Raw genomic sequence first — 23,210 nt, 5'->3', positions numbered from 1 at the left:
TTCATGGTTACTCTTAAAATGGTCTTATTTAAAGTCCCCACCCCCGTTTCAAGTCAAACACAATTTAATGAAGGAAGACCTTAATCTACAAGATGAACTATACCTTATCAGGTTGAGTGAAATATCGAGCTGGAAGTACAGGGTCTTTGGGAGATTCCAAACTGTATGTTGTACTCTTTGAAATGATGATGTTCATTGCTATGTCACACACTGTGTAAAGTTTCTGCAAAATAGATAGACCCAAACATAAAACAAATTACAACTCCTGAAAAAGTCAATCTGGAAGGGTCATTTGGAGCTTTCACCTTTCATACAGAGCTAAGGTTCTATTGTGACACTAAATACAAAATCGGTCTTTCCTCACAGTTCACAAATTCTTTGATACTGTCAAGGGACACTAGATGTCCTGAAAAGAGAATGTTAGACCACTTCACATTTCTCTGACAAATTTGACTTGATACTGTAAAATTCATTGCCCTCCTCAAAGCCTCTTGGGTCTTGCTGCCTTTTTGAGAGTAACAGGCTCAGAGGGCTCATGTTCATTCAAGAGCAACATACAATGGATTTCATTGGATACAGTACATAAATATCCCTCACCCAAAAACCTAGAATGTATCCAGCTACGCAGTTATTCCATTGAAACGGCACTTCCAAACGCAGGAGTGGGGGCTGATGATTTATCCCCCTCCTCTTTTGACCCTTACCTTTGCCCAGATGCTATTCCTGAAGGTCGGCTAAACCCCAGGATCAACATTCAGGGCAGATAAGTGGGCTGCAACTGGAGGGGGAACCAAAAAAGTACTCCTTGGAAAAATATGGAGATAGTTACACACATGCCAATCATAGGATTAAGCTGGAAATTTATACAGGTTCACACAGCTGGTCATTTAAGATAACAGAAGTTCTCCTGTAAATAAAATATTTTGAAACTATTTGTGGTGTCCAAATATTTAGACTTTGACTTACTTCATTCATTTTGGGATCATCAGGTCCTTGAGCATCTTTTGTCTGCTTAATATTTTCCACCATTTTTCTGATAAAGGCATGGCTGTTATTTTCATTTTTAGCCATCAATATTTCCAATATAAACCAAAGACACCTAGAATAAATATTCTATATTAAAAACAAAGCTGTCAGAAAACCAAACAATATTCTCTGCAAAAGTACCTTACTTCATAATTATTTTCAATCATTCTATATTAACTGATTTTGTTGATTTTACAAACCAAATATGGTTTTGAAAAACAATTTCCTTAGTCAAACTAAACAATTTCATACAAACAGACTGTTAATATAGACTAAGAAATAAGCACTGTGGATTGTACAAAATCATTGGGGGAAAAGTCTTACTCTTTAATGTCTTTCAGTTGATCAATATCTTGGACTTTGACATAATCTGGATCATGTGCCAGAAGATGAATAGTATATGGAACAACATACTCTGGTAAAAGCGACAAAAGTTTCTCTGAAAGGATAAAGTTTAAAAAAATCAAAATAGCATTATATAGTACCTTTACCATATAACATACAATAGTGCTGAAGTTATATAGAAAATGGTACATTAGAATAATTTAGAAATTTCACATACACAAAAAAGAACCCCAACTCATTAAATCTGTGCAACAAAACTCTCAAAAGCAATACTGAGGACAGGGTAGAGGGACTTCCTAGAAATTTCAACTGTCTAATTTTATGTACCATGGTATTTTATGATATGATCATGTGACCATATCAGTTCTAGGATTACACAAATCTCCACTGTATGATCAGTTATTTTATGGATAACTGGGAGCAGCTCTATCATATATCTGTAAAGGAACTATTTTGGCTGTGGGAATCTTAATGCTAACTATTTGAACACTCGGGAGTTGAGCATCCACTCTGACTAAGCCAGCCTGTTGAGGTAATCCCATTTCCACAGTGGAGACTGATTGAAAAGGGACTAAATGCTCCTCCTGTTTGGCACTGACCTTGCTGGCCTCCTGCTGGGAGCATGCCATGCCTTCCTGGTGACTTACAGGGGCTTTTGCACACACGTTGTTCAAATGCATGAGAACTGTTGGCCCATTTATACAAACCCTGGAGAGTCCAGAACATTGTGCTGATGACATGTTGCCCTTAATGCAAGCTGGTTGATGTTTTCTTAGCTAAGGAAAGAGGGTGGGAACGGCCACCTCTTCAGTGTGCATGCACTGCCACTGTGAGGTCCTCAGGGAGAAAAGGCAAGAAGGAGCAACCACAGCGCTAACAGTAATGCTGAGATTAAAAAGAAAAAAAGAGGAAGGGGGGGGGAAGCCTCTTGGACCTTCTAGGCAATTGCTTAAAGGCTAGGTAAACTGCAATTCTGACTCACTGGAACATGGTTGTCATCAAAGAAAGAAATGTTCTTTCCCAAGATACATGGTGAATGGTGGTGGTGTACATTGTGCTTGTCTTCCCTATATATATATTTCCCCAAAAGCCCCTTGGTGGTCCATAAAGAGTAGATTTTAAAAAAAAATAATGGACAGAGAGGGGCGTGTGTGACATCAACTATAAGCTAAAAAAAAAAATCCATTCACTGCTGGCCATTAGTGGGTTATTGTTGGACTAGGCAGATCTGTTGGGTGGCCCTGGGCCATTGTCTCATTCTTTTTTTTAATTATATTTATTCAATAAAATTAAAACAGCAAAAACAAAAAAAACCATATAGAGAAACATTCTAATCTACCTCAAAAAATTGTTGTGAAGATAAAATGAGAAGGGTAGAGTCGTATACAATGGACTGAGCTCCTTAGAGGAAGGGCACAGTGAACGTGTAATAAATAAAGAGACAGCCATCTAGCTAAGTGAGCAAGGCTGGTCTCAAAAGCTGGGTGGGTCCTCCCCTTGGCAGCCTAGTAATAAGATCATGGCTGTAGCTGAGAACTTGCTAACCCAGATGTGTTCACTACCTCCAACAACTGGCACTTCAGGAGAACACATGGCTGCACTTACCTGTTATTGAGTGGTCACCTGTTGCAGATTGACATGAGTACTGTACATGTGTAAGCCAGCTGCAGAACATTCCAGTACTGAATGGAGCACAAGGAGATCCCCTCCCTGTGCAATGGACTCTTCTCACCACTTTGCCACAAGAGAAAGGAAGGGCACACCTACTTCCTCCTGACTCACCGAGAGATCTTTCAATAATAGTGAGTGAGACTGGAAAGGGGGGAAGGATGTGTGACTGCACAGATAACCACTTGATGAACATGATTTGCAAGGAGCTGTGACCTGGTATCATCAATGCAGTCTCTGTGCAGTTCCTCATAGGAGAAATAAGCATGGCCACTTACCAAGTAGATAGCAGCCAATGAGAACTGGAAGTAAGCGTCACTTATATTTAATTGGGGTGTATTCTGAATTGTTGGGGTGTATGCATTTAATAACCTTAGATCTACCCTGTTTATTGAAAGAAAGACTTGGTCAATTTTTTCCACATGTGCCATCCACAAGGGGGGGTCATCTTAAATTCACATATAGATTACAGTTACGTACAGTAATAAAAATGGAGTATAACCTGTTATTAGGTAGATCACCTTTCACATGCTAAATATAGTAATACAGGTCTCCCTCCATCTTTCTTGTCTGAGTAAAAATACCCTGAATAAAAGTCTTTTGGAACATCCTGTGCAGGTACTTGTTGCACAGCACCTTTTAACATTAACAGTTTTACTTTATTTGCTCACTATTGTGCGGGGTGGCTCTCTAAAGAAAAATGGGGGTGCTCCCCTGGGATTCTTTGACTATATAATGTAACCTTTTGAATCTATAGAAAGGACCATTTGATCTTCTGTAATTTCCTCCCAGTTTTTCTTTTGAATCTGCCAGCCTGTTTCGGAAGGGAATGGGATGTGGAAATAGCACCTCCCTCCTTTAAGAGGCTGAGATTTGGATTGCTCTTGTACGTTTTTGGAACACTTTCTGCCCATCGTTGTAATTGGGTTGAAAGTGGTGTTGGGTTGAAAGTGGTGTGGATGGTATTTATGTTGCCTTTAAACTGTAAGAGTTTTGCTTGGGGGAACTAGATTAAGATCTCCAACCATGTCATGAAACCTGTTTCCAAATTGGAGTGCTCTGCCTAGCCTTTATTAAAGTTGTGGGACCTCTGTTGCAGTCTTCACTTCCTCTGGTGCTAGGCAATTCCATTTGCACTAGACCATTTTTTTCCAGGGAACCTCAAAGTGCTTAATGCAAAAGGAATGTGTGATGCAATGGAGGACTGCCTCTGCAGTGCCTACAGCAAAGGTTTAGGAGCCAATCCTCAGACTCCAGGTTAGAATGCTTTGCATTAATATGATGAGTGATTTCTAGGATCTTGGGTCAGAATCACACTCTGATAAGGAGTAATCATGGAAGTGGAGATGGAACAATCTCAGTACTGTTCATACCAGGAAGGGTGGCCAAAATGCAAGCTGAGCAGTATCCAACAATAGTGAAGAGAACCCCCTGTTGCATTCATAATTTCTCAGAACACAAACTCCTCTCACATGGCATCCAACCAAGTCTAAGATTGGGAAATGAACACCAGAACCAGAGAGACACAATCATCTTGTTGATTTTGAGTTAAAATGAAAGGTCAGATTTCACCATCCAACATCAAGGGGAGAAAATAACATTTCTTTCTCATCTCAGAGAGGTGGAGATGGAGTGAAAAAAGTAGGTGTGCCCCTTTTCTTGCACAACCCAAAGGTGGAAAAATCCTTCTCAAGTCTGGGATCGTCTGCAGGTGGCCTGCACATGCATAGTCCCTCTGTGTGGCTGCTCAGAGACCATGATGATGGACTTGTGATGTTCTGCCATTCTGTGTTCTCTATTGTTTGACAATTCAGAGTTACATTTGTAGAAAGGCCAAAACTGGCATCCAATAAACATCCTAACCAATAATTCTCCCCTTTAGGCATCAGATGTCAAACCTATAAGATTATAATCTTTGCAAGGTATTTCCCAATTTCTACCATAAAACTGAAATAATCTGCAGACAAGAATAAGCAGGGATTAACACTATGCCCTGTCACATGATTTTTTATTTCCTCCTTTAAAAAAACTTCAACCAGGCCCAAAGAGGAATTCTACGTAAAGCAAAAGGTTACACAGTTATTTGTGATCCCTGACTGGCTCCAGATACTATTTTAATTAACCTATTAATTTTCTTCTGACAGACTGGCCATCCGTTTTTGTTCCATAGGAAACACATGGACATAACCAAAGGACTGAATGGTGGAGGGACACAGGAAATGTCCTTGTTTAAATTTGGAATGAAGGGGCTAATGAGGGCTTCTCCAAAAGCAGCCACCTATCCCCCAGTGCTCAATCAAAGCCTAAGATTTTCACCATACAGGTGTTTCTCCCCCTAGTTTCTCCTTTCAAACATAAGGCCCTCCATTAATAGTTTTTAACTCTTTTAATCTCTGTTTAGAACACTTTCCTGACAGTCACCTGTCACTCTTCAACTTTAGCCAATGGCTGAGGAGCTGTGTTGTCACAGAAGAAAGGAAGTGTGAAGGGGCAAGAAGGCAGTGGGTAGGAAATAGACCTGACTGATAGTTTATTTGCGGCCCTTGGCCAGATAAAACATGATACATGGACTAAAATGGTTTTACCGACAAAGCCCGAGTCTTAAGTCACTTAAAAAATAATAATAATAATAACATCCAAGTTACATCTGCCATTTGGACTAAGACTACTCTGTGGCAACGAATTTTCATTGCAGCCGTACAAAATTTTGCTACCTGAGAGGTAATTGAGGGATTATCTTCTTGTAGGAGCTTTTCTATCTTTTCTCTTTCCCTGTCGGGTCCCATTCTCAGTATGAGGGCTCAATAAACTTAGAACGGGGTATAGTGTAAAAGTTAACAGTTCAGGAGAACATGTTCAGTGGTTTCTAAATCCCCGGATTTGCAGAGGCATAGTCTCTCTGCCCTGGGTATCTTCTTGAATTTCCCCTCTAACATAGCAGAGGGTAAGGCTGCGCACCTAGCCAAGGTAAAAGCCCTTCTATATTTGTTTATCTCTAAGTAACGGAGATAGGCTGACGGTGCAAGGATAAATTTGGAGTGGGGGAGAGCCATAAATAGGGGCACTCTTGCTAGATCTACTTGTCGCTCGATATCTTTAACCCTTTGGTTTATAGTTGACTTAGCTTGATGAAAGAGACCTGAAATCAGGGCTCTACCAGAGAGATTACCAAACTCAGATCCCAAGCTTGTTTTCAGTACTAGGGACCAGGCCTGCCACAAACAAGGATAAGAAGGAGTCAGCCTCTGAACATGGGTAATTTTCCATTCAATGACCTCAGTCAGCTCCCACTTATCTGGGATTGAGAGGAACAGCATCCAAAACATAGGATGTAATTTCCAGCAGTTCTCAAACCATTTTTCTAAAATGAATGAATACAATGGATGTTTTTAACATTATCTCTTTTGGAGTTGCGTAGGGAAAGGTGCAGAGAGGAAGGTTCGAATTTCATGAACTGTTTGCTTCCCTTGGATGATTTCATGCCCTCCCACTACTGAGCAAAGATATAGTAGTGGGAATGCCAAAACACACACACTTATATGTTGTTGGAGAGCACAGGGTACAGAGATAGGAGAACAACTGAATTTAGAACAATCCAGCGACAAAAACTTCGGTTGTTCCTCGTTCATTTCTTACCGCTGACTGCTGCATGCTGTTTCAGATATTCCCTTCTTACGTTTATGTTTTTCACCAGGCACTGCCTTGCATGAGCTCTTCTCTCTTTTACTGGGTCCTTTGCACACAGTGCACAAATGGCCATATACTCCAGTGGTAGCCGTAGCCTTGACAAGCCCTTGTGAAGTTTCTGAGCAAATGCTTGTCTAACCTGGTAACATTCATCCTGGTAGAAAGAAACGAAATTTTAGAGATCCCAATTAATTCGCCAGCTACTTAAGAAAATATAGCAACAAATATATTTCAAACACACCTACATTACCACATATAAAGTTGGGAATTATGCATAATTAGCATACATAGCCACCAATTTCCCAACACTCTCCCATATACATTACTCTTTTAGTTTCCTTACATTAATCGCCAATGCACACAGCTGGTATTGTTCTAACGTGATGATTTCATGATAACAAGGCTCCTGTGCCAGCTTCACAATAGCAGTAGCAGCAGCCAACCTTAGACGAGACATATCTGGTTTGCTGGGGGAGAAAAAAGCAGAGATTAGTGGACTAAGTATGATGGACCATGCTGTGCAAAATCTCTTTTTTTCTTAGATCACAATGGCTTCTCTATCTAGAACAGGGGTGTCAAACATATGGCCAACAGGCTGGATCCAACCCCTTAAGAGATCTTATCCAGCCCGCAAGCCAGCCAAGGCAGCCACCACCACCCCACACACACCTGATCTGGGCTGGAGAGGCACGGCACGGACAAGTGACATTATGTCATATCCGGCCCTCATAACAAATGAGTTCGATATCCCTAATCTAAACATTATGATTAAAAAACCTACCATCTTCATTAAGAAAATGATGAAGTGGTATACCATCTGCCATAATAGCTAGGGTTGAATGTATATATCTGGCTCTCTGATTTGCATTTGTAGTTCAAAGCATTGGATTGGAACCAGACTTGCAGACTACCAAAATGGTCAGTGGTTAGCATTCATAATACCAGCCACTTGTTTGGCAAGGACAAAGAACTCTTGTCCCTTCACCTTTGTTCTCATTGGCTATTCTGTACGCATGTCTCTGGATAAGAATAAAAATGTGCCTTCAACTAAAAGAGGTAGCTCAAAGAGTTGCACCAAATGTCTATAATTCATATACCTAATTTTTCCCTGTTCTGTCAGGTCTCCGTCACTGTGTAATATTGTTGTTAACAACCTCAGGGTAGAGGTTCCTGATTTACTGTGGTTATTCTTCATTCCTAGCAACCATCGAACCATCATCTTGATGGCTTGAATCTGAAATATTAACAAATAATAAAAACATATTCTTTCATACATATTAGACTCATGCACTAACTATGGTAATCTAATTCTTAACCCCGTACATATTAGTGAGTGGTCAAAAATGATGCCTAGAACACTCAATTAACCTTGTTAACTGTATCACAGTTACTACCAATCACTGCTGCCATTTAATCCTATCCAGCCAGAGTAAAAGAAAATGGAGGACAAGTATAGACTAACAATACTGAAAGTATCGTGGAATTTTCGAAGTTATTCAAGCACACAGGGCAAGACAAAGCTCTGAAGGTCTCTATGCATCTTGATGTGTCATTTCCATTGAGGGCAGAGAGCCCTTTCTTCTACTACTTAGACTGGCCAAAAAGAAATGAATGAATACCTTAAGAAGTTCCCCAAGCAGAACATCCTTGATTTTTGTTATCAGCTACAAAACTGCTGAATTATCATCAAGATTTGAGTGTGTGTGTACACACACACACACACACACACACACACTCCTCCCCACTCAATCATCAGCTATTTCCTTCTAAAAATGTGTGCAACTGGTCTCTGTCAAACAGATCTGTTTACAAAGCAGTTGGGAAATGAATGGGATTGAATACGGCAAGTACTTCAAAATTCTGATAATAAAAATACATGAAATTAAATGATTGCTGAAAGTTGATATTAAAAAGAAGTCACAAAGGAATTACAAAAAAATCCTACTTTACCCATCCATTTTTAACCTGCCCTTCCTCTAAGCCACTCATATTGGTGTGCATTGCTCCCACCACCCCTATTCATCTATAATGGTTAGGCTGAGTGTGTGAGACTGGCCCAAGATCATCCACAGCTTTGTAGCAGAGTAGGGTTCTGAATCCAGGTCCTAGTCTAACACTCTAACCACTACAGCACACCACCTCAATGTTCAATACAGATATTCCTAAAATAAAATCATAATGTGCCTACCATCTCAAAAGTACCTCTACAAACTACATCAGGGAGGCTAGAGAATTATCAAAGCAAGAAATAAATGAGAATGAAAGTAAACAATAGCATTTCAAGACAGGTAAAAATATGATTATAGTTGGGTTAAGTATACAACTATATGTTTTCTTTAAGCAATTCACCTTTACAAGTGTCTCAGGAGTAACTTCATCATCTGGCACCCAAAGTTTAGTTGTCTTTTTTCCTGGCATCTGAACAAAGTTTAAAATTTTGTTATTTCCTCAGTATCCTATACAATCTTTAATTAAGTGATTATTACTTTTTTACACAGTCTTTTAACATTAAGTACATTGGGCTGCATCCAGACTAAATTATTAATAAGTATAATGAAACTGTCCTCCCTCCTCCTGCAGCCCAGCGACCTCCACAAAAGGCTGCTCCTAGGGGATTGTGGACCCCGAAGAAGGGTATGAAGGGGGTCTGCAGTGGGAAGGGGGAATCAATGGAAACTGCCAATTTAGTCTGGATCCAACCCATTACATCTTCCAATACAAGCAAAATGTGACCACACTTATGCAACTCAGAGCAGAGATTTAGGTCCAGATGCAGAAATGCAACAACTGTTGTTGCTTAACATGAGCCAGTCCAATACGATAAGCTACATTGATATCTTTCTTCTACTAACCTGTGAAGACATTAAAGATCTGCTAATCTGAAAAATGCATATCTAATCATTTAGCTGGAATATTATTTGTATGCTCTGTGAAAATAAAAGAAGCAGAAACTAACGGTATTTGCATCTGGATTTTTTTTAAATCATGGAATGAATAATAAGCTCATAGGAATACTTTCTAAGCTTTAAATTTTAAAAGGCTAATTACTTTTATTTCAACAAATAGCTACAGCAGCAGATTGGTTCTACACACAATTACTTGTCAAGAGGACACTGTGTGAATTGGTTTTCAAAAAATGGATCACAGTGTGAATGTAAAACATATGAGCACTCTAATGCTCAGAAGATTTGGTTGTGCTGTTTAATTTTCTTTTGCAAGGCTCCAGGGGAGAAGAAGATAGCCAGGTAAATCTTTTAACACAATTTAGCTTTTACGTCTCTATTTTGCCTTCTGTGATTTTAGCTGGTTTAAGTTGTTTTGTTACTGATTTAGGCAGACTTGTTTAGACACAATCTGACAGCTGCAACCTTTTCCATACATACATATATTTTTAAAAATTGACAGAGAAACAATATTTTTACTGCTACTTTATTTTTCCTGTCTCCAAATTTCTTACTAGAGAAAATAAAAAAACATAATGAAGCGCTCTTACCCTGTCACTCATTAGCAAATCTTTAACAATAAAGGTGGCCACCAAGGACTTCAATGGGGCAGCAAACTGATCAGGTGCCAACAAAGCTATGTGACCGATGGAAACCAGAGGTGTAATCAGATGTTCAAGGTTGGTTGGATCAAGACTCTTATGTAACGGCTGAAACATTACATAAACGAAGGAAAGCGTTAAGTTCTATTTATCTGTACCAGCAATTTACTGCAATTTAAAAAAAAAAAAGTTTTTCAAACCTACTAACGACATTTACTACAAGGGTTCAGATGTTCTTTAAAATTGCATTTTAATATGTCTCATGACTACAGTACTTTCTGGTACCCTTCACTGAGAAAGTCAGTACATTGTAGGTTTTAGCGTGCGGTGTATTTTTTAATTGTACCTCAAATATCTGTGCAAACTGAGTTTCTTTGCTGGAAAATATTGCATGGATGCAGTGAATGGCATATTTGGCTTGACGTTGAGGTCCTTTTTTAGCTTTGTGATGCAAAACTGGAAGCAGGGCTCTGAAAGTAAAAAAGTTATTTAAAAAAAAGAATCACACATTGTCAAACAAGGATGCTTAAAACATTTTAACTGTTACACTGATGACATCTACTTATAGCAACCACTTGAAATGAGGGGACAAACAAAGGCTATATATGCGATTTTTATCTATGCAGCAGGCTCTTTCCTCAATGACAGCACTCAGAACAGCCCAGCCAACCAAATAACAAATTCTCACACACACATTCAACCGGATTGCTTCATATTTCTTTTCTAGATATAGAAGCATTGCAAATGATTGTGTTTAAAGTTCCAAACACCAGGCCCTCCCGTGGCCATATTTCAGCCTCTTATGTCAATGCCACCAGCACAAAAACAATTCTTTGCCAGTTTTAAAATGAAATAACCTGCCTTTTAAAAACTTTTTAACACTTCAGGTTTTTTTACACTTAAGGAGTGTTTCTGTGACCACTGAAAAATATGAAAAACCTAGCTATGCAGGCCTCAGGACTATTGCCTTGGTTACCCTAGCAGTTGACCCTTGCTGTGAAAATAATGAAGAAGAGTTAGTTTTTATATGCTGACTTTCTCTACCACTTAAGGGAGACTCAAACGGGCTTACAATCACCTTCCCTTCCCCTCCCCACAACAGACACCCTGTGAGGTAGGTGGGGGCTGAGAGAGTGTGACTAGCCCAAGGTCACCCAGCTGGCTTCATGTGTAGGAGTGGGGAAAAAAATCCAGTTCACCAGATTAGCCTCTGCTGCTCATGTGGAGGAGTGGGGAATCAAACCTGGTTCTCCTGATCTGAGTAAACCACTCTAAACCACCGCTCTTAACCACTACACCATGCTGTACTCCTAGGGGGGTTGGATACCATCAACCATGGGTTCTGTCCTGATTGTTTGGTTGGTTCTGCTCCTACCTGGTTAATAATATATAGAAGGTAGAACTAGGGATGTTTTGTGGCAATGGCAATTATGTCAATGAGTTCTATATGATACAATATGTCCCCTCATGCGGTGTAATACCTATATGAACTGCTGGGAAAAGCCACCTGGAGTTTTGGAGAGAAGTAGAATTAAATTCCAGTGAAGTGGTGGATGCCCAAACTGGTGTCTTACCTCGGTAATGGGCTGGATGAGGGCCAATAAACTGAAGCTCAACTGAGATAATGACTGAGATAGTGTTTGCTAGTGTTGCTCATTGAAGTGACACATCCTCTACCCCTAGATGGGGTTCTGCTCTTCCTGAAGGATCAGACTGCAACTTGATCTACTGTTAGATCCAGATCTACAGTTGGATTCCCAGGTTTCATCGGCAGCACACAGTGGCTTCAACCAGAACTGTGACCTGGTTCAGTGATTCATGCTCTTCTCACACTGGATTTCATGGGCATACCTGAACATTGAACACAGATGTCTGGTGGCCTCATACAACATGTACACTGGGTGGATGGAAAGAAAGACATGCTTCTCATGCCCCCACCATGTGTGCAAAAATGGAGAAGAGCATTGTCAGAATAGCCAGGGGTTAGCGATGCTCCCTGACGTAACTTTCCCTCTTAACTCCCTAATTTAATAAAAACAACAGTTCAATACTGCCCCATCACAATTGAGCATTTTATTATTGACTTAAGAGAGAAGCAGGTTAAGCTGAGTTTTTCTGAATTCTAACTCACTGTGTAATTGCGTAGCAGAGTGCTATAAATGTATTCAACTCACGATCTGATGTGTGGGAAGTCCTCTTCAATTTTGCTTCCTGTGTTTTTGAAGATTTGCAACGCGGCTTCAGCCACCTTTTCATCATCCATTTTCAAACATGCCAGGAGGGATTCAAAAGTTTCAGCTGAATGGAACGAAATGGGGTGCGTAAATGAAAGCACCTGCAAAAAGTAAGTGATAAGGTCCTTTAAAATTTTAATTTTTCCAGATTCTCACATTACCCCATACAAACCAAACCAATACATTGCTATACATTACTCAGGTAAATCCTTAGTCATCCTTAGAAAGTGAGCACTAAAAAAAGGGGGGGGGGGAAGCAAGAAAAACCATCTACTGTAGAACAACTTGTAGGCAATGGCCGTACTCCAAATCATAATACAGGGCTCTCAGTTGTAAAGATAAAATACAAAATATATGTGAGACAGACTAGTGCAAAGATCAGTAGCTTATTCTCTCCATTTATCATCATGAATGGTCTGACTGTGCAGCAGCCATAGCTTAAAATATGGCCTCAGTTTAGGTAATATTTATTCATCCATTTCTTGCTATAGATCAAGTTGCTCAAAGCAATACAGCTTCATTTTTAAAAATCACTTTCTCTAGGATTACAGCAGATCAAAACCAGATAGTCTTGGTTTTACTTTTTCAGAATTATTTTCCTAATGTTTTCAAATCCAGGGAACATGACTGGAACAGATACAAATTTGCTGCCTGCTATTTACAAACAAAAGCAGGTTACCCCAACACAGAGCGATCTAAAGTCGCATTATATACCGCAGAGTTTGAATCAGAAAGAAAAGGTCATGACATCATTGATGAAATATTAATATATGGTACTTCTGTCATATTGCTGAAAACCATTTCCTTTCTGGTTGATGATGTTACTTCTACTTCATTCACTGCCATGCCCTTGGAAATGATTTCAAAATATTTTGCTTCTAAAAAATGTTTAAATTACTATGACTTCCTCCCTTTTTCACTCAGAGACCATCTCACCCTCTGCAACCTCCATTGCACAAGTTCAGAGTTAAACGAAGGTTAGTACACCACCCCTCTTGCCTCTTTTTAAATATACAAAGAGAGTCCTCAACCCTTTCACCAACCAAGTCCTCCCTCTCACTGACAGAGAATCCACCTGACAGAGAATCCCAGTCCCCTTTACTAAGCACCCTTCACTCAGACATTTCACAGAGCTATTGGGGCTGGTACTCAAAAGCGATTTCAGTTTCATGCTGCTACCATTTAGTTATCTATCTACATATATGTATATGGATCTTATTTTGTCCATGTGTGCGTGTAGGTGTGCGTGCTTCTTTCCGGGAAACCACACACATCCAGCACACAGTGTTAATTAAACAAGGAGTTGACTTCTATTTATGGCTTAAATACAACATTGGAGTGAATCAAGGAAACGATTACAAAGTTTCCCCACACGTGAACTTTTGAACCACAGATCTATTCAGGCATTTGGGATTCTTTGTTACAAGCTAACTTTCTCACAGTCAGCAGCAGGCTGCTGTTCTGCTACACACCGGCTCTAGTTTATTGCTTCTTCCCTCAGCAGGTTCTAGACTCTGAACTGAACTAAAGGTTCTTTAACTGTCAGCCTCTCACCAACGTGCTGTCAGCTCCCATTGGTCTTACATTTGTCTTAATGGATAATCACAAAAATGCGTAAGTCAAACAAAAACAAGGCAATACCATCATCATCACCTTCACACCAAAAAACTCATCACAATTGTACTTCACACTAAGTGGAAAAACTCGTTTACCTTAAGCAATTCAAGACCTGCCCTGATTGCCTGATCAGTAGGCACCCCTTCATCTTCATCGTCTGCTGTTCCATCTATAGATTTGTTCACTTGTTTAATAAGGGCACTAAAAGGAAAAGATCAAGTTACTTGCTGATAAAAAATTTTCACAAGAGATGTGCCATTAATCCTGTTCACACTGCTATCACACGTATTTTTGCTTCCTGGTTCAATTAGCATAGTATGTTTGACATACACATTTTTGTCCTTTTTAAAAAACAACAACAAATAAATGGTTTAGTCCTAAACAGCTATGATGAAATCTGAACTGATTGTACTTATCACCACACAAGGTTATTATAAAGCACATGTTCTGTTTCTTTCACATTTTTTATAGTCACAATTTCCAATATTAAAAATCAGAGCACCATTTGTAAAACGCCTTTAATAACCAAAAATATTTTAAAAATTATTTCAGGCAATGTGCATTATATATGAATCATTGGTTATTTTAAAATATATACTTTGTTCCCCTGATTGTTTTTTACTTTTAAATTATCAAACATTGTTAAAAATGAATTAAGCACATGAATGTTCTGAAGACTTCAGTTTTTTTTTAACCACATACCATTTTACTGAATCTATACCAATTTGCTGCATCAGAAAGAAATGAAATCTAAGTTCTAACATTGCTTAAACCCTTTTGCATAACATCTTCTATAATATATAATTTTGTATATCATCGTTTTAAGACAGTTGACCACCACCACCACCACCACCAGATTAGATGTTTAAAGGGATACCTGATGGATTCTGTATCGATGTGTACAGGGGCTATCCTCTCCAGAAGGAACTTTATCATTTCCAGAAATGGGTTGGTAGGTTGCTTGGGATTGCCTAACTTCTTTGTAATTTCTCGCTGCAACAGTCATTGCAAACATATTAACAGACAGGCAATTTGGTAACCAAAATAAGTTGTTTTGTTCAGTCTACCTGTTCTTACCACACATCCTTCAGCCTGTTTGCATGAACATATTGGGCTAACAAGCATTTCCAGCTGGTGCCTTATTTTATCATCATCCTCTAGAACTTGAGTGAATTTCTTCATGAAATCTTGTGCTTTGCCTGGATCTGGCAAGTTTCCTTTAAGGAAGCAAAATAAAGTATGTACTACGGAACTCTGTATTTAATTTTATCTATTAAAATGTTAGTCCATTTAAAAATAGCTTGTAATTTTCACTGACAGATAACAATGAGGTCTTGCCCCAACATCTGTCTGCTGTAGAAATGCGTCCTTGCACGCAGGTAGCACAACCTTTACAAATTCAAGTAATGTTCCCTGAGATGAAGATAATGTCAACTATCCCACTAAAAGCTACTGAATCTGCTATAGCAAGCAAAATGAGTTTCATATAATGTTTAAAGAGTTATTAGTAAAACTAGCCCCAAATCTCCAATTGCTAAATAAGAACTATAAGGAAGGATAAGCTGATTTCAGTAGTTCTGTTTCATTGTTGTTTGGTGGGTTAGCTCTGTTTGATGTTTTGCTCCATTCACCTTTCAATTTAAACAGGGAATATTTTAAAAATTAATTTCAGAATTTTTGCATGCATAATTTGCTGCAGCTTCATGTTTTTCAATTTCATGTTAAAATCTAGCCCTTGCGAGCATTGGGTTGGATCCAATCAAATAGTTCACAGAAGGAAATGGTGGGGTAGATCTTCCCTGCCTTTCTCTTCTTTAAGCAGACTTATTGCTCTGAAAATCCTCTCAGGGGGTTCAAAAAGCCTCATGCACATAACAGAAAGGGGTGCTGAAGTGACGAGGGAGAGCAGATAAAATTCGCCTTCTTCTCCCTCAACTACTGATGCATGCTACTGAAAGAAGAAAGCAATTTAGCTCATTCCCTTCTGTTTCTCCAGTGGCCATACTGTTGACCATTTTGTTTGCAAGGCCATTCATAAAGTATTTTCACAGCAAATAGGAGGCAGTTAGGGAGAAGGCAGGTAGAAGCACCACTTACAGAAGTATATGGAAGCATACAAAAATATATAACAATGCAATCTAAACATAATGCTCAGCAGCTGAAAAAGATCGTCAGTCTCCCAGCATTCAAGCCAACCACTAAACAGGTTGGATCCAAACATTTCGTCCTGCTAACAGAAGGCACATATATCAGCAGAGTGGGACTTCTCCACACATTGCAGCTTCCTGAGCTCCCTAAAATGCTGCTCCTCTGAGGACAATGGACCCTCAGAAACAGCATGAGGCATAAAATTCAGAGAGGGTGTAATAAGAGGGAATTGGCAAAAAAAAAAAAATTCCATTGCTGGAAAATGATGTTTTGATCCAACTCTTTATATCCACGTTCTTGCTTGTGTGTTTGTTAAGTGCCATCAAGTCGCTTCTGACATATGGTGACCCAATGAATTAATGTTCTTGCTTAGGTTCTATCATATTAATATATTTCCTTATATGATTCATAGTTGCTTTTTCAAAGGTACTTATGTTGCCGATCTTGCAAAGTTAGAAAGACTCATGCTCAATAATTCATTGCTACAAAATTATTTAAGGAACATGCTTAAACATTAAAACTTACTTGTTATTACCATCACTTTGGAAAATATAGCTTTACCACTAGCATCTGTCTGCAAATTAAGTGAGAGAAACCTTATCAAGGTCAATGCTTTACAAAATAAAAACAGACATAATGAAAATAATGCTGTAGCATTATAAATCACACTGTATGTTAATTCATTATTCATGTATTATAACACAATGTAAATTTGGATTTTAACTGTGCAAAAGAAAATTTTCAGAGTGGACTACTTCTCTTCAAACAAGAAGGAACATTCAAAGACTGCAATCCTAAGCATATTCATTCACAATGACTTGGATCCAAAGGCACGCTTGAGTGAGGGGAAGGCATTTCTGCTCTTGCAAGGGAAAATATTAAATTTTCACAGATTTCTCCTTTGAGACGCAGCCTCTCATGCCATGTCTTTAACTATTCCCAAGTATCCCCTGACCCCAGGAACAGCGGTGGTGGTGGTGATGGGGTGGGGTGGGGGGACAGGAGACAGCAGCAGGAGGGATGAGGCATGAAAGATGCTTGCAGCTCAACGGATTGATCCCAGAAGAACTAGCATCTAAATCAGTGGTTCCCAAAGTGGGCAGTACCGCCCCTTGGAGGGTGGTGGGATTACCTAGGGGGGCACTAAGAGGCAAGGGGGCAGCAGGGGTACGCTAGAGGTGGGCCCCTTCAACTGTATTGTTGGATAGGGTAGAGGGTGCTTGGGTTGAGTTTGTGGAACCAAGGGGGCGGTGGCCCGAAAAGTTTGGGAACCACTGATCTAAATGAACAAAATTTAAGATGGCGCTACTTGAAAATCAGAAACTGCAGAATGGACTGTTTTAAGTCTATTTATTCTCAAACTGCAACCATACTAAGAGTTAAGAAAGGCAGATTTGAAGTCACTTACATCCATTTGAAACTTGTTGCTACAGATCCCACAGTCAATAAAATAAGCCACTTTTCAGTATTAAAAGATACTTAATTAGTCAGCAGTAGAAGCTGTAGTTACCAAAAAAAAGGAAAGCCCAGCCTACACTGAAAGTTTTCTTACCCTATCAGTGCACTCCTAAGGAGAGTTACTCCAGTCTAAGACCATTCATTTCAATGGGCTTAGACTGGAGTAACTGTCCTTAGGAATGCATTGTAAATTAATTAAATTAACTTTAAGGTTACATGACCTGGATTTTTAAAAATGTGGTCATGGTTAAAAATCAAGTATTTAAAAATCACATACAATTTTTAAACAGATTTTACAAAAGCAAAAAAAAAATCATGCAAGTCCAAGGATTATCCACAAACATGGGTAGCTGGTGCCTTTGTAGGCTGGTGCTTCTACTATGACCTCTTACTAGAACAATGTAGGGAAAATATGTGTACTTAAGTATTGCATTTGATCCTTTAAAAAACAAAATCATCTTAAAATAATATTTATAATATCACAATATAACAAAGCATGCACATCAACTACCAAAAAATAGAAACATGCAAAAAAATATTAAAAAGGCATAATTCTGTATACCTTCCAATTTTTATTTTAAAAAGCAGCTAACTTAACCATGAATAATACTTGTGATCATATAATTTTATTTGATTTAGTTTTATTGCAGTTTATTAATTACATTGATCTCATAAGTCTAATAGTACACTGGCTATTCTTCATTCTTCCTTTACTTAATCTTTGTGAATTTATACAAGTCATTTCTTATATAAATGTAAACAAATGCTAATAATGCCAGTTTTTTCACACTAACTGTGTCAAGAATTGTCAATAAGCAAGAAAAATATTAATAGCATGACAGAAAGCGCAAGATCATTCCATGTAAAATAGTCAAGCTTGAGGAGGCCTTGATTACTTGTGGAATAAGGAAAATAATACTGCAAAAATATGACAAACTGTCAATGTAAACAAACTGTCAATGTAAACAAACATTTTAGCTGAACTGACTGATACCAGATAACTGCCAGAAATGACTTCATTTGTTATTTCCCCTCAGTTTGCATTCAATTTCTGAAAATGTACAACTTTAAATCAGCCAGTGAAATGTTCAGCTGCTCACAATTAACAGCCAAATGCAAAACATGGAGAGTTAATGTTTTTAACTGTAATTATTAAAAGTTGTACACCATGGTCTAGCCTACAAAACAGCTCAAACAAGTCAGGTCTGATTAAATGGGAACAAAATCCAATATTACTCTTGCAATCTGTCAGGTTCTTTCTGTAAAGTCTTCTAAGGATTAAACACAAATGAGGCAATTTCTTGGAATTAAGCTCTTCCATTTCTTATCGGAAAAGCCAGGCAGCATAAACACTGATTACCTGTCAGAAATCCACGTAATCTTCTTTAAAAGCCCTTTCACAGATCACTTATTTAGATATACCATTCCATGGATCATGGCTCCTTCAGAGTTGCCTTTACTACAATTCTGCTGCCATGACTGAAAGACATCTAGAATTCCTGACATTTCTAGAAAGCTCCAATGGTCCCTCTACTCAGTTACATCTTTAATCACACTGGACCATCTATGGAGAGATGTGAAATTTGAATTTATACTATCCCATTCCACTTATTCCCTTTTGTTGGTCTGGATCACAGATACCTTTAGTGTTGCCATTACTACCACAGATTTGTACTCTTATTATTTACAAATGGCAACAGCAACCCTCTTAACTCTGAGGCACAACTATAAGCTGTCTATACACTTGCATGTGTATGAACACACATACATACAAGCATATGGTTAATCAAGCTTATGCATAATCATGTACCTTGCCATGTACTAAACAACAGTGCTCTGCTAACTGTTGTCAACCCTCTATTATTTCTGACAAGCATTCACATCAGATCCCCCAGGGAGCAAAGGATAGCAGGTCCAGGGCCATGTAACAACAATGAGCGCACATCTCCTTCAACCACCAGATTACCAATCCACGAGGCACATATATGCAGCTTCTGAGGCTGAAATAAGCCAGAAATGGAAAGGCATTTCTGGGAAAGACATGTGTTCAGCTCCATGGTTCCTTTCTAAACTTCTTGGAGAGTTAAACATTTGTTTTTTTGGATTGTAAACTCTCTTGTTTGGGAAAGTAAGCATTATTTAGAAGTATGGGGAAAACCTTTGTGAGATGTCCAGATAAAAATCTGGATGATATATACATATGCTTTCTAAGAGTCAAATCAATACATAAAGACAACCCGTAGCAAATTCATCTGCCCAAATGAGGTGAAATCAAGATTCCCATCTTTAAATGTGTTTGACCAAAAAGTTTCAAAGATCTTCCCTCAAGCTATAACAAACCGAAGCAAAGACATTACTTAGGAGAGAGTCACAAATTCAACTCTTAGGTTTTGCTATATAGGAGCTGGAAAGGAGATGAACTGGGCACCTTTGAATGCAAGGAGGTTTCATATTTACTAGAATTTCAAAACTGCTTAGAAAATGGTGAAAGGGAGAGGAAGAAAGCATTCCATTTTGCACAAGACTGCTTAAACCTTCACTCTAATCACTCATTGGCCATCTGCCATACAATCGATCCATTAATTTCATTTAGATTTGTTTCCTGATTCTTTTATCTCAACATTCATATTAAACATGTATATGAAAATGAAAGTTTCTTCCTTCTGCTCACGCTTTTACACTTTATGACCTCACTGGTTTAAAAGGAAGATGCCTTTACAACATACCCAAGAAGATTAACAAGTACAATGTCATTAAGTGCAGATTGATATTCTAGCTCATTTCAAAGCAGAAGTATATCCTACAAAAAGATTTCAGCACTGATGCACCATTGTAACTGTGCTTTTGCTTACAATAATGCGGAGGTATTTTTAAACAACACACGTTTTTGGAAATTTATTTTTTTAAAACCCACTCAAACCAGAAGCTATTTCCTTCCCCTCAAAATGTGAAATGAATCCTCAGTCAGGTTTCATATTGTGTAATCCGTTATTTATAACATAACACTGTGCAAATTGTGATACATAGTACTAACTGGTTCTAGACATCAGATATTTTTTCTTTATCTGTTTTCATTTATTTCTGTTCTTTCAAAGGATTTCATCAGTTTTAGAACCACAGTGAAGATATTAAATATATTAGACATTAAATGGGTCACAATTCAGTTCAGACAAAGTTGTTTGTTTTAAAGCAGAAAAAGCTATCTTTTTATCTTCCTTTTTTCAAATTTCTCATAACCACACCTCTGTATCACTAGAAAAAATGCTGACTGAAGGTGTGAAGTTCAAGCCCAAACCAAATATTTTACAAAAAATACACACACACACGCAGGTTGAGTATCCGTAATCCGGACATCCGATATTTAGACTGCCCCGAAAACCAGACTTTTTGAGCTGGCATGCAGGCATTACTCATATGCTCTCAAGCAGCATGCCAATTTGCTTTCTGATGGTTCAACCTACACAAAAATATTAAAAATATTGTTTAAAATTATATTCAGGCTAAGTGCATAAAGTGTATATAAAACATATATGAATTTTGTGTTTAGACTTGGGTCACATCCTCAAGATACCTCATTATGTATATGCAAATACTCCAAATATGGAAAGAACTGAAAAACGGACCACTTCTGGTTCCAAGCAGTCCAGATAAGGGATACTCAACCTGGGGGGGCGGGGGAGAGATGGAGAGATGCATACGGAATGCAAAAGTGAAAATAAACTTACTTTGGGCTGCTTGATTAAGTCAACCAAATCTTTTACCTGGTGCCTCAGCAGATTCTGGCATTTCCACATTTCATTCAATGCCCTGATAGTTAAAAAATAAATAAATAGGTGACATAGTAATCACCCTTGCACCCTTCTTTAAAGTTACATATGGTGAGAGAGTGTCAGATCACAACTGAGCCAAGCTATGGGTATAAAGGCCTGATTAAACTGAGACCTTCTGGGGGAAAAATCTAAAACTAGAATGCGAGATCCATCACTACAGTGGATTAAAAACTGTGCAGTCAACAAAAGTAGAGATGTGTTACTGCAGATTATACAATAAAAATTTCCAGGTATTTAAAATGCAGCTACCACACCTTCCTCGGTGTTCAAAATGGATCTTACTATAATTAATTAATATATTATATCAATAAACTAAATGTAATTAAAACAATTGGATAAAACATTACAATTTTTAAAACAAATAAAAGTTTTAAGACTCAACAATTGCTTAAACCGAAAAGCAAGAGAAAACACTCAAGTCTTCACCTAACATCCAAATACAGAAAAATAGGCATGAAGTGAGCTGCGGTGAGCAGCACAGGGAGAATCCCACAGTTGTGACATCACCGCATGCCTCAGTTCAGGAAGCAAGGACATCTACAGAATGATCTCTGTACATGGATTTATATAGGTATATTTGCTGTCAAGTTGCGGCCGACTTGTGGCCAGCCTGTAGGTTTTTTCAAGGCAAAAGACATTCAGAAGTGGTTTGCCTTTGCCTGCCTCTGCATAGTGACCCTGGTATTCCTTGGTTGCCTCCCATTCAAATACTAACAACGGCTGATACTGCTTAGCTTCCAAGATCTGATGAGATTGGGCTAGCCTGAGCCATCCATGTCACAAAGCTTAAGTCACAATAAATTTTCTAGTCTTTAATGTGATGCAAGAATTTGTTGTTTTAACTGCAGCACACTTACAGAGCTAACCCCCCCCCCCCGGAATTAAGCTCAGGAAACCATTCTGACACCATGCTTAACGTATTATACATATACCACAGTAACTTCTAAAGCTGCAATCTTATGTATTTTTCTCAAAGCATCGTTTATAGACTTTGCTGTGCTAAGAAGTCCAGCTTTGCATGGTTTTTCTCTTATGGCATAGGGCTCTTGTCAATGTATATAACTGAGGTACTACATACAACAAACCATCGCAGGAGCCAGCAACCATTTTATGAGGAAATGTTATACTCCAGTGGGAACTACGCAGTGCATGACACATTAAGTAACTACATTATAAAAGGAAAACCAGAAATGAGGTGATTTCATGAAGTTCAGCCAACTATAGCATAGCTGAACTCCAATATGGATCTCGCCCCCAAGAATATTGAGATACACATTATTCAACAATGAAATTACCAACCACATTGGCGCTACAAAAAATAAAATAATCTCATATTCATCGTATGAAACTTACTTAACGGCATTCGAATCCAAGGTTGCATAAAGGTAGTACAAGCATTTCATTCTTTCATTTGTTTCCAAATTATGAGGAACCATGTACTGGGCAAAGATGCGTTCAACCAGCAGTCTAAAAAGAGATCATCAATAACAACCTTCAGCTTTTATAAAACAAGAATAGAGTGATTTGTCAGAAATCTGCTCGATTACTTGTTCATTACATAGATTAACTGTTTTGGGTCCCCACACAGACGACTACATCAGTTTAGCCAAGGATTTAAGTACATCTACCTTCTGGAGTTTCAAAAGAGTTAGG

General features: G+C 38.5%; 1 protein-coding gene across 1 annotated transcript in view; it reads right to left on the bottom strand.

Moving 5' to 3' along the window:
• The window catches only part of PDS5B (PDS5 cohesin associated factor B), a 55,712-nt gene that overhangs the window by 11,761 nt on the left and 20,741 nt on the right, over window positions 1-23,210 (bottom strand). The window contains exons 12-27 of the mRNA XM_056858088.1: window positions 22,911-23,024; window positions 21,453-21,534; window positions 16,795-16,843; window positions 15,199-15,338; window positions 14,999-15,114; window positions 14,217-14,322; window positions 12,445-12,605; window positions 10,617-10,740; window positions 10,220-10,378; window positions 9,076-9,144; window positions 7,824-7,960; window positions 7,070-7,193; window positions 6,676-6,880; window positions 1,351-1,465; window positions 967-1,099; window positions 104-223 (exon numbers count right to left, since the gene is read on the bottom strand). Coding sequence (XP_056714066.1) covers window positions 104-223; window positions 967-1,099; window positions 1,351-1,465; window positions 6,676-6,880; window positions 7,070-7,193; window positions 7,824-7,960; window positions 9,076-9,144; window positions 10,220-10,378; window positions 10,617-10,740; window positions 12,445-12,605; window positions 14,217-14,322; window positions 14,999-15,114; window positions 15,199-15,338; window positions 16,795-16,843; window positions 21,453-21,534; window positions 22,911-23,024 — 1,954 coding nt within the window. The remainder of the gene's footprint in view (window positions 1-103; window positions 224-966; window positions 1,100-1,350; window positions 1,466-6,675; window positions 6,881-7,069; window positions 7,194-7,823; window positions 7,961-9,075; window positions 9,145-10,219; window positions 10,379-10,616; window positions 10,741-12,444; window positions 12,606-14,216; window positions 14,323-14,998; window positions 15,115-15,198; window positions 15,339-16,794; window positions 16,844-21,452; window positions 21,535-22,910; window positions 23,025-23,210) is intronic.

Source organism: Euleptes europaea, chromosome 12, assembly GCF_029931775.1.
Source record: "Euleptes europaea isolate rEulEur1 chromosome 12, rEulEur1.hap1, whole genome shotgun sequence".
In the NCBI taxonomy this organism is placed as follows: domain Eukaryota; kingdom Metazoa; phylum Chordata; class Lepidosauria; order Squamata; family Sphaerodactylidae; genus Euleptes; species Euleptes europaea.
The sequence above is the reverse complement of the archived record's forward strand: the minus strand, read 5'-3'. Positions and strand labels throughout refer to the sequence as shown.